The sequence below is a fragment of the Buteo buteo genome, chromosome 5 (assembly GCF_964188355.1).
Source record: "Buteo buteo chromosome 5, bButBut1.hap1.1, whole genome shotgun sequence".
Taxonomy (NCBI): Eukaryota; Metazoa; Chordata; class Aves; order Accipitriformes; family Accipitridae; genus Buteo; species Buteo buteo.
In genome coordinates, this window is record NC_134175.1 from 51,356,123 (window position 1) to 51,368,496 (window position 12,374).

Consider the following 12,374-nt stretch of genomic DNA (forward strand, 5'->3'; position numbering starts at 1 on the left):
TCTACATTTTAAAAATGCTTCTATAGATACTATGAATGAGTCTCGCACAATAGCTCCTTACCTATAATGCTGTTTCTGCGTAAACAGTATTGATTCAGTGGTAAGTGTGGAAGAAGCAAGGGCACAGCTGAAATTCTCTATTCCTAGCAGTGCTCTGAAGAGAAAAATGAGACATTGCTGGGTTTTAATTCTTCTCATTATTCCCGAGAAGGAAGGTTATATTTGTGCTGCCTCTAGGCAAAGTACCATCCCACATGAACAAAAGAATGAAACTAAGATCACATCCATTTCATCTTGCTGCTGCTACTCCTGCACAGAAGCTCTCCGCAGATGCGCAAGTCCCTGACACTGTATCTTCAGTGCTCATATGTCACAGTAAATGATTCATTAAAAATGCATAGACAGATTGATCTTAGAAGAGGGAAAAAAGATCTGGAGTGTAAAGCGAAAGGAAAATAGAAATGAAAAGCCAAAAGGTAGAAAAGGGAAACGCCCCCCAAATTCACATGAGAAAGGCATGCAAAAAAAACATTTTAAAAGAAAGAGGAGACAGCAACTGTGTTGACATTTAACATATCTACTCGGGGTAAAACTCATCCTTTTACTAGTAATAACAGCAACAGCCCAGAGAAAGCCCAAAGCCCTTAAAGCACTTTGCATCGAGTACCTCACAAAAATGGTAGGCAAGTTATGCTAAGGTCTGTACAATATTTGCACCAAACTACCTGATTATTATTTTTAATGTAATTAAATGGGAGTAAATCCTAATGCTCTATTGATATTGTGCCTATAATGACATAACTGAAACAATATTATGATGCTGCATCCATGCAACAAAACTGGTTTTTATTGTTTGCATACCAAAAATGAGTATATTTGTACCTCTCCATATTTGTTTCTTTTCATATGCTACATTAGCTAGGTCTGCAAAGGATGCAAGGCTTACGTGCAGCACCAGTGGGGCTGAAAACAGACTGATGCTTCTGGAGTGGTACGAAAGTCTGGGCAGGCTCCCTGATCCTAGTTACCAACAGTCATCCTAATTTATATGCCATTTGCCATGCTCCCATTCAGCCTCAAAACTAGGAAGGAAAAGAGAGAAAGATATGCTTCATTCGTGATTCCTGTGGTCCTGATAAACATGTGATTGACAAGATTAACCCTATACTATTACAGTTTTTGTAATATTTCCTGGATGGCCAGAAGGCTTTACTCTGCTAAAGGAATCCTGCAAGCAAAAAACCACCCATGCTGAAGAATAAGAAGCTACTTGAGTAAGAGACACCTCTTTACTATGACATTCATGCAAATGGTGTTACATAGATGAATATTTATTCTATTTTTATCAAAAATAATTGGTAAAATATTAATATGGACCATAATTTACATTCTGTCAGTAAAAAAGAAAGAAGCCAAATACCTACAATGGGAAGTATATATATATATTCACGCGCACACACGTACAATAGCAATATTTTTAGCTATAATTTCCTACTCATGTGGCAACATGACGAGCATTTTGAAGAAGCTGAGCCAAGTGAAAATACAACCTGCAGAACAGGTCACGTTTAAATATTCTGCTATTGAAGAATATTAAAAACTACAGATTAAGTAGGAGTGTTGTAATACATTAATTAATGCTTGTAAATCATTCTGAAATACTTGGATAAAAGATGGCATAAAAAGTGTTGCCACATGTCTTGATCCTTCTAGATGTGCACAATCCCTTACATCTTGCTTTGCTTTTTGGATGTTTCAAATCATCAAAAATACCATCACTGGATGAATTGAGTGTTGGTAAGTGTTTGAACACGGCAGAGAAACACCAAGGATGCCCAAATCCTTGTTAAGAACTCAAGCAGACACCTCAGTATAAACAGACTGAAATATCCACATTTCTTCACGTCTGAATCCAAGCGCTAGTGGTGGCTCACCAGGTCTAGTTATTGAACGCCTCTGTTGATCAGTGAATTAGCACAGCTCAGACAGCTTGGCAATGTTACTCAGCCTTGACTTGGCTGTATATTCACATATGTGAAATATCCTATCCGTAATACTCCTTCCTTCCGTAATCTAGTACCACCTAGTATTTGCATCCCCAAAAAACTTAGACCGTGCCATCAAACAGTCTGAAAAGGAAGGTATCTGGAATGACTCAATACCTATCTGGGCTTAGTGAAAAATACAACCAGTTTTCAGAGACCTTGGTACTTCTTGCTTATGCAGGCACAGGCCTTTATAAAATACAGAAATTAAAAGCCAGCATTAAGGCCCTTTGGCTTTCCTGCATTGATCTCCAGATCTAAGAGACATGTCTTCCTTTTTATTCAGAGACAAGTAACATATTTTATGATATCCATTTATAAAAAAAAAAAGTGTCGGGAGTGTCACCAAACTCACGAAGGAGCACAACTGCGGTCCTTAAGGGGGATAATTCAGTGCAGAAGCGTTTTATCTAGAGGGACGCAAAGTACCACCAATATACGCATCTTCCCCAAAAGGTGAGAACATTGGAAATTATTCATCCTTCCTGCTCTCTCCCTCCTCTATTCCAAACCGAGCTCACGTGCTGCTTTATACCCACATTCTGGAGCATGGACCATTTGCTCTGCTCTCGCACAGCACGTAAGACAATGCAGCGTTGTGCCCGTCTCGGGAACTTCTAAAGGCTATCTCACGACAAATAAATACTGCAAGCCGCTGGTCTGCGGCAGCCAAAGGACAAACAATGATAGGAAACAGAAGTTTGTTGTGATTCAGAGGGAGGCTAAGCAAGCTGCCAGAGGCAGGAAGCGAAGCCACCGTACGAGCAGAGCACCCTGTTCTTCAGGGCGGTCAGCGCAAACGCAATTAATCGCACGCGATACCATATGTGTAGGTACAAACCACCTATTAACGTAGGACCTTGGCGTGACAGCGTCCGAAAGCGAGGCTATAAAACACACTCTGGATGTTGTGGCAGCAGCAAGTAGCCCGAGGAGCGTGCCCGCCATGGGGACCACCACACGCCCCGTCTCCCACCAGGGCTCCCCGTCAGCGGCGGTGGCACTTCTGGCTGGGAGAAGTGAGGCGGAGGGCCGGGAAAACAGCGTTTGACATCGCTGGTAGCAACTCAACAGCTTTACACCAGGTCTCACAGGATTTCTTGCGGTAGTTTGGTTGGGTTTGGGGTTGTTTGTTTTTTTTTTCTTACGGCACTCCGTCACCTCAAAAGGGCCGGAGAAAGACTCCCCAACACCACGAACGAGCCCCGCAAAGGTGAATTAATAATAACGGAGAGGGTGAGGGGGGGTTGTGCGGGACCGGGAGGCGCCAGCTCTCCTCCGGCGCCGAGCAGGTGCCGGCGGGCGGCGTAGCCAGGCCCGTCCCTCACACCTGCCGGCCGGCACGGCGGCCCCCCCCTCAGGGCGGGGGTCAGTCAGCCAGCCAGCCCGCCCGCCCGCCTCCCGCTCTCCCCCCCCCACCTCGTCCCCCCCCACTACCATACCGAGGGGAGAGGCGACAGAAACCGGCCCCCACCGACCTTCGCTCTGTAAAGCGGGCAGGACACGACCGGGGACCGGGGGGGGGGGGCGACACACACCGAGAGAGGGGGGGGCAGCGGGCGGGAAGCGCTGAGGAGAAGGCGCGCGAGGGCCGCGCCCGCGGAAGGGGGGGGGGGGGTGGTTTGCGCGCGGGCAGGTAGGGGGCGGAGGAGAGCGCGCGCCGCGCTCCGCCCCGCTGGAGGAGGGAGGGGAGGGGAGGGGAGGGGTGGGGTTAGCGAGGGTAGGCGGGGCCTAGGCGGAGGCCGCTGGGTCGTGAGTGGGCAGGGCGGCTGTCAATCCGGGGCGGCGCGCGGCCGCCCGGCGTCGCGCGACGGGCTGCCGTGATTGTGGGAAAGGAGGGGAGAGGTGGGGGGGGGGAGGGGGGAGGAGGAGGAGAGGAAACAAAAACAATCGGCCGGGCGCCGCCATCTTGGGTCCGTTCTCCACGCCACACAAGTGAATGGGTAGATATGAAATTACCACAGGGGAGCAGCAGCAGCAGCAGGGTACGGAGGGCTGTTCCGAGCTGCCGGCTGGACTCGGGGGACTCTAGAGACGGCTCCCGCCGCCGCCGCCGCCCAGAGAAAACCCCCGGGCTCGGCCTTTTCTCCTCGCCAACCCCTAAACTGCACTCCTGGAGGGACAAAGTTGGTCTCAGCCGCGCTGCCTCCGCCGCCCGGGAGACGAGAGAGTCGGGTTCGGCAGCGGCTTCCTCGGGGCCGGGAGTGAGCCGGGGTCAGAGTTAGGGGCGAGGGTGACGAGGGGATTCCTCCCCCCTCCACCCTCTGGCCGGGGCTCGCCTGGTGCGCTGTGTGGGAGGCAGGAGGAGAAGGCGGGAGGAGTCCAGCAGGCTTTTCCTTTCCACCCCTGCTATTTCTTATTCCTTTCTCCTAAAAGGAAAAAAAAAAAGAAAAAGAAAAAAGAGGAAAAAAAAAAAAAGGCCAGAGCTGGATTGGGGGGTGGGGGGGGGAGGACGGGACCGTCTCGGCTCTCCGTTTGAGCAGCAGCGGGGCGGGCGGAGGTGCGGCGAGGAAGAGATGTGTCCGTGAGGAGTTGGAGAGGAGCGTGCATCAAGCAGAAGAGTCACAAGCCGCCTGCTGCTGCTGCTGCTGCTGCTGCTGCTGCTGCTGCACGGGAGGAAGAAGAAGCCGGCGGGGAAGGCAGCCGCTGCATCCCCCCCTCTGCCCGCAGTCTCGCTCGCCTCCTCGCTTCCAAAGAAGCCGAATTCTCCTAGAAGCACGGCAGTCAAGGAAGGAAGGATTTGCCACAAAGAATATATCACCCTCCTCCCCAGCGGCTGGATACTGCATTTTTTTTTTTTTTTAAATTTTTTTCACCCCCCCCCCCTCCAGTCGCTCTTCTGTGTTTAAATACCAAATATAGCCTCTTGCGGGGGGGGGAGGGGATGGAAATCTCTTAGAAGAATTTGAAATCTTGCTCGGATTCAGGAGTGCTGGTGTCGCACGGACCGGGAGAAGGACCGGGAAGAGGAGGGGAGGTGTGCGGCTCTTACTGACTGGCGGCAGGACTAGAGATTTGCCACTTTTCGGGAAGCCCGAAGGTTTGTTTGTTACCAAACTGTTGTTTCTCCCCTTTTCCTCTTCTGGGTTACGCTAAATCCCTCAGCATTATTAAAGAAAACCGAAGCGTTGCCCACGTGTAGCTGGTGGCTTGCTTTTTTTTAAGGTAGTTTTCATCGAGAAACTGACAAAGCTTCCTCCCTTCACCCGGAGGCTTTTGAGGTTTGAAACTGAAATGGAGCTACTTTTCTCCCAAACACTACATGTTGTATGAGGGGAGCCAGGACGAAAACATCGTGTTTGCTGATTTCGATACGACTCCCCGACACTCTGCACCTACGAGGGATGCTTCACGGAGCTTCATGTCGAAAAGATTTGGAGTGTGCTCAGAGACTTCGTCGTGTCCAGCAGCTTAATTGTTGACGGTTTTTTTTAAAGTGGATTCGTAGCATACTTTTATGAATTAGATTTTGCCACCATTTGTACAGAAGCCAAATGACACGTGTGTTTTGAAACACGGTTCTAAATATATCCATCCCTCAACCCGGATTCTCGCTAGAAAGAGCCGGAGGGAGATCGTCAGTGTCTAAACAGATCTGATTTTACTGTTTTATGAACACTATCTGCTGCAGAAATGTTGCTATAGATTGCTTTATAACGGTTCAGCAAGAAGGGAGATTTTCCAGCTTGCAGGACCCAGGACCCAGGAAACTGGATACTTAAAGTCACTTAAATGTTTTAAGAGCATTGGAAAATGGGAGCTGCTACTAAGTTGGCGTTCGCTGTTTTTCTTATCTCTTGTTCTTCAGGTAAGTGAATGTTCTTGGCTTTGTCGCTTTAAACATAAGGCTTTGGGGTCAGCCCTTGAAAGCTGGAGGTAACCTTGTTGATTGATATGAATGAGGAGAAATCTTTTCTTTTTTCAGATGACAAATGTTTGGGGGTGGCAGTGACTGTAAAGGTAGAAGCTATTTTCATGGTTATTCTTAAAAGCGTCTAACATGAGCACTTCAAACTGCGTGCAGCGCTTGGATTTCAGACCAATTGTGTGGAACAAATGTGGGGACATAACCACCTAGTGTCACATACAGTAATCTGGCAATGCAATTGTTAGTGTTTCATGGGTTTTTTTAAATAAGAATAACCCAGCTGAAATACTCTTAACTTCAATTAGAACTCTTATTCCGGACCATTCACTGGTGAATGGCAACCTTCATTAATGCTTCATTAGTCTAGAATAGGTACAGCTCAGAAAGCATTAGCTCGTCCTTTAATGATACCGAGGGGTGTGTGCATGTATAGATGTGTACACAGAATTAGGCTGAAAACGCAGACTTTCAGTTTCTAAACAATTTTGTGTTTTGCTACTCGATACTTCACTGCCTTGTAGTGAAAAAAAAAAAAGCTACTGCTTTTCTCTTTAAAACAGCAGAGGTTGAGTTTCCAACGCTAGCTCTGAGTCCTGAGGAGCCAGCGGGGTGTGAGGACTTCCCCACGCTTCTTTAGGAGGAAAATTGTTATGGTAGCAACCAGTGGTTGGGGGACCTGTTGGTACACTTCTCCTTGAAGCTCCGTCAGTTTCACAAAAAAACTGTTGTGAATTGTGTAATGGATCTAATATTAGCTTAGACGGCAAGCCTGGCACTTTCTGCTTACACTTTGAATGTGTTTGTAGTCCTCTGTGGAGGTTTAGATGTGCTTTTTAGCGTTCTTGCACGGTGTGCAAGGGTGTACTTGTTCATCAGTCTAAAAGCTAGCAGACAAGTGCTCAGCTTTTCGGTGTCACCGGTGTAAGGGAGTAATGAGATCCGTATAACAATGCCTTTTAAAATTTCAGTGTTATAATGTACAGGATTTTGCTGAACAGGACGTTTTCTTGTGGTTAGTAAATGGATAGTCTAGTCTTATGTCTGTAGCGGTATTGATCAATTCCGTGTGTGCTAAATGTGCTGTGAAATGGCAAGCACTGCCAGAAATAAACCAAAAAAAATCCTTTCTGTTTTAACCAGATAAATAACAGAGCAGGTTAAGGACAGACAGAGGTTTGTTTGGGTTTGGTTTTTTTTTTTATTAGGCTATACCACTTATTCCTTTCTTGAAACAAAACACGATTTCTTCTGACAGTTTTGTCTTGCAGTAGAAGACTTGTCTTTCACCTTTTCCTAATATCTTATTTTTAAGTTACTCGAGGAACATTCCTCTTAACTTGGGAATATTTTCTGTAGGGAGTCTTCCCCCCCTGCCCCCTGTCTCCCCCCTCCCAGTTTCTGAAAGACTTTGTGCCATCTGCTCTTAGTGTCTGTCTCTCCCTTCCATGTCCTTCTATTAAGATCCTTTTGCCTAGAGCACAGAATAGTGATCTTGTTGACATTACCTATCCTACTTATTAAAAAGAACGGTTAAGCAACAAAAGCTGTCCTTTCTTTAGCATTTCTTGCTCAGGTTGTTCTTGGTAAGGTGAAATGGATGTTTCTCTTGCCTGTGAAGATGGAATTAATCTTTGCTAAATGAGCAGGAAACTGGTTGCAATTCGGACTGCTTCTCATGTTAATGACATTGTTTTGGTGGTTATTCCAGCATTACACATTAAGTGTTCTGGTATTTAACAATTATTAAACTATTTTCTACTCGCCTAAAATTTTAGAGTATCTGCAGCCCTGGTGTAGGTCTAGTAATAAATAAATTCAACAGTAAGCTTATGTTTTCAGGATGAAAATTTTACGGTTATGTAAGCTTTTAGCATGAAGTACAGGCATTTTGATAAGTAGTGTTTCTTAACTGTGACTTGTTTTGATTTAAAAATCATACCTGATCAATTGATTCTAACATCATTCTCAGAAGAAGTAGTTTCTTTTCCAGTCTATAATCTGAAAGAAGTCTGCTCAGGCTATATACTTAAGAATATTGGCAGTGGTTGAAGAAATCCTAGAGTTCAGTTGTGAAGATGTCTGGTTTGTCTTTCTCCAGTATGCAGTCTCCAGCTACTCTTGAGTGTATGTGTCCAGGAGTGGGGGGGTGTTGGTTTTCTGTATTAATTTATTTTTATATGCAACTGCGTTCTGCAGTTGTTTACATAACCAATTAATACTAGTGTTCTTTAAACAGGTGAAAATGTTGTGGTTTTTTTCTACATGGTGGGTGTGGAAATGGTCTTTAGGTTGAAGGCATTTTATTTTACTATCTGTCAACTGCTGTATGGAATCCTGTAAATGTACTTCAAATGGATAGGAATTTCCAGTTCATCTAATAATCTTTGCTAAGGGGGTGAAAATATTTCCCCTTTCTAAGAAGTTTGAAGAAGAGCATCTGTGTTACCTTATTAGGCTTTAAAATATTTGTAGATGCTTGGATAAAAGTGGGTGTAGGTTTGCACCCATTTGTACTAATTCAAGAGGATGAGATGAATGTGTATTAACTAAACATGAAAACAAAATGCTTGGGTCAAGGTTTTCCATGTGCCCTCTAATATACTTTTTATATAAAAACCTGTGTGTATTTTTGATTTAATAAAGAACAGAAGATCCTGAAGTAATAATAAAATACTTACAAATGATATGCTTCCTGTGTCTCTCCTGTAGGTAAGGCAAGATTGTAGGTGAACTTAAAAAAAGAAAAATAGTAGATTATATAGGTTGTTCATCAGGAACATTTCTATTTAGATGCTATCTATGTTCTCCCCTTCCCCCAAGGAAGTATGTTTCTGTGTCCTCTAGTTTTCGTGATTGCTGAGTTATACTTTACGAAATTTCAGGAACAGAGAATGTGTACTTCCATAATTTCCTGTGATGTTTCAGGATATATACTCTACACAGCTGAAAATTTGGGAGATGTTGGAAGTAGTGGATTGTCTTTAACCAAAATCTTCTGTTGTGGGTTTTAACATCTCATGGTTCCTTTTGTTATTCTTAGACTCCGTGTCTCCCAAACCATCACTTCTTCTCTTCTGACCTACCTGCTCTGCCTTTGGTACCTGGGCAGTCTGTTACCAAAGTAGTTCTGCAGCTTTAAGTCTCTTACAGGGGACAAAACTCATACTTGTTAAAACTCACCTAAGCTCAATTCATGCTAAAAATCACCCAAGCAAAAGGAAGCACATCAGAAAGTATTGGTCCTCTCTTCCCCCCCCCCCCCCCCCCCCCAATGCTAGGTCATTCTCAAGTCACTCAGAAGGTCTTGAGTAATTTTGCTAAAGGAAATGGCATGTCAAAGATACATTTGTAGTTGAAGTAGCATTTTCATTGCATGGGGAACATTCTATTCTTTGAGTTTTTAATTTATTCTTCTCCTGTCTCACACCAATTACTATCGGGGGAAATGTTTTTTTAAAAATTTATTCCCCCCACTCCCCCCAAAAAAATCTAGATAGAACTGTAAAGCCCAAGGTACTGCTACAGTTTCAGAAGCTGAATGGTTAGGTGTTCTGAATGAATTGAGGGGTGGGAAGTGAGACTTCTTTCTTTTAATTTTGCTAGTGTAATGTTTTTTTGACTGTCCTTTCACTATTAATTTGGTAGCACTTGAAAATCCTGCCAAAGGTTTAGGAGTATTGTTTGTGAAATTGTCTCTGCTGGTATGTTCTCCGCAAGCTGTCCATGATTGTGGTTGAACTGTAATTGCTTTATTGCACAGGCAGAGCAATAAAATACTTCAGACTTAGTACTGCATTTAAAGTAAAATCCTGCTCAAGGTTCTTTTTTTTTTTTTTTTTATGCGAGCGTACACTTTTATGTATTTTGTGTGGTGTTATTGGGCAATACCCCAGCACTCTTGATGTTGCTATTGAGAGCAGGACTTGTAAACCTACTGTTTTCAAGCATAGATACATTTACATAGATGTAAATGTTATGTAGTTTACAAAGTTTCATGGCTCTAGGTTGATGTTGTAACTTTGATTGCAGATCAAAATTCTGTTACTAATTCTATGTAATCTGTTAATACTTAACAAAAGTTACAAACCCTAAATCTTCTGGGTTATGAAAAAAACTGTACTTGTGCTAATGCAGTATTGGAACATATAAGTGTAGTTCTAGTAGAACTCTCCTTGACAAATGTTTCTGGAGAGATGCTGCTGTCATAGGTTTATTTGCATGTCTACCCTTCAGACACATGTCTTTTCTCAGAGAAAAAGCTTAAATAAGTTTGTCTTCAAATGCTGGATGCTATGTAAGTTGGCGGGGGGGAGGTGTTCTGTGTGTGGGGAAAGCTGTTTTCTGCTATATGGGGGTGCAAGAAGGTAATTACAGCTATCATGAATAATAGTTTTCAGCTGGTTTTATTGGAGTGTATTTGAATGCCATTTCTTCCCCCCCCCCGGAATTTTGGGGTGAAAGCCCTTAGGTGATGGACTCGGATGATTTGCAAATGAGGATAGGCAAATTCCCACCCCCCAACACCTCCCCATTCAACTAGAGAGGTTCATTGTTGTCATATCATTAGTTTTAGGTAGGGGAAAAAGATAACAGTAACTCCAACGTTTTTCATTCTTACTGATTCTACCTTCTCTTCCAATTCCCATAGCGTATTTGTCTTTGAAATTGGAATACAGTTCTATTTCATATCATCATTATGGAGTTTATATGTATAATGTCTGGATCTCTTAAAAGATAGTAGTAACATTTGCTTTACTCACAGATAGATGTGGTGGACACAATATGCAAAAGTAGTCTTTTGGAGACCTATATGATTCGGGGCCAAGATATAGCAAGTCCTGGGTACTTAACCTTGGGAAATCATCTGGAGAATAGTCATTATAACATGGGCTGTAAGAAGATAGAGGTTGACAAGGAATCTGATTGTGGAAGAGATTTCTTGGTAAAGGGGAGATGCATTTCCGCCACTTAATTAACAGAAAGCAGATTAATGCAAATGTCTGCTTTAGCTGGTTGGTAGAATACATGGTCTGTTAGCTATCTGATGTTCCTGAAAATGAGAACTCTTTAAAAAGATCAAGAAAATTACGAATTTTACAGCCAAGTTCTTGTGTGATGAAATCTTAATGTGTTTTTGTTGCCTTGGTGCTTAAAATTCAGCACATCTTATTTCCTGTTATTTCCATATGGAAATTGAAGTGTTATTGGATGCCAGTGACTTTATGTGGCATCTCTTATCTTCTCTCCCCTACACTGACTGTGTGGTGGTGGAGGTTTTTTCTTCGAAATGCTTTGTGACTACGGTGCCAAACAGCAGAGCATATTTAGGCTTAATCCCACAGAAAATGAATATTTACTGCCATATTGTTTACATTGTCTATCTTTGTGGCTAAGAATCCCAAATGTGCATTAGATACATCAAATACTTCAATTGTTGGTGGAAAGAGAGCAGAGAAGGGTTTATCCACTGCAGTAATTATTGTAATAGTTTCACGGTAAAGTAAGCCTTGATGAAAGGTCAACATTCATAGTTTTCTTCTGAATTTCCTAGTTAAAGCTGTAACTGGAAGCAAGCAGTCTGTCTAGGAAGAAGAAAAACACAATTCGCTTACTAACTGGAGGCATAAATCTTTGGTTATGTGGTTAGAGGTATTTGAAAAACACTTGGAAATGAGGGAAGCGTTTGTGGGAAGACTACCTGTTCTTGTAGCCAGAAGCAGCTGGAGGTAGCAGTAGTATTGTTGTTAGGATGGGATCTACTGAGGCTGGGTATTAAAGGCGTGAAGTACTTCTTTGTACCGACCTCTGGTTAGGTGCTGTCACAAAAAACTGAATTGCTTCAGATATAGTTCAGTGAAAGAACTTACCTTCTGTTTTTATCTTTTCTTTCTTAACTTCTGTTGCGCAGTTCTCCCAAATTAATCCCATTTTCAGAATCTGACTTTCAGTCAAAGAAGGATGAGCAGGATGGTAGCCTTTACCTCTCTGTCTTTGGAACTTTCTTTGTGATGGTCCTCCTAATGAACTGTGCTGCTGTTGCTTTCAGGCAGAAGCTTTGTTATGGAGCAAATGAGCAAGTGACATACTTAAAATTGTATTGATGCCAACAAAAGTCCAAGTGATGGCTGTGTAACCTAAAATCTTGGTGACTTTACAATGTAGCAGTGGAAGAACAGGAACGCTTGTGTGTATTGCCAACTCAAAGTTTCATTGTTTTTTTTTTTTTTTTTTTTTGAAGGCAAATTAAATATTGCTGAATTCTAAAAACTTGCCTTGTATCAGTACTGGTATTCTTGTATTCTACTGGTATTTCTCCTTAAATCGGTGCAAGATAATCTGTTTCAATCAGCATTCAGAGTCAGTCCAAAATTGTAATTAATTTCAATGTTATTCTTGAGTTATTCACTGAGAAGTCTTGTTAGTAACTCTTATTGGCCTTCATGTGATGTTGAGTACCTTTA

At 43.2% G+C, this 12,374-nt stretch overlaps 1 protein-coding gene across 1 annotated transcript in view; it reads left to right on the top strand.

Moving 5' to 3' along the window:
- The first annotated feature begins 3,927 nt into the window (after positions 1 to 3,927).
- ACVR2A (activin A receptor type 2A) overlaps positions 3,928 to 12,374 on the top strand; it is a 69,193-nt gene continuing 60,746 nt past the window's right edge. The window contains exon 1 of the mRNA XM_075028987.1: positions 3,928 to 5,853. Coding sequence (XP_074885088.1) covers positions 5,799 to 5,853 — 55 coding nt within the window. The 5' untranslated portion in view covers positions 3,928 to 5,798. The remainder of the gene's footprint in view (positions 5,854 to 12,374) is intronic.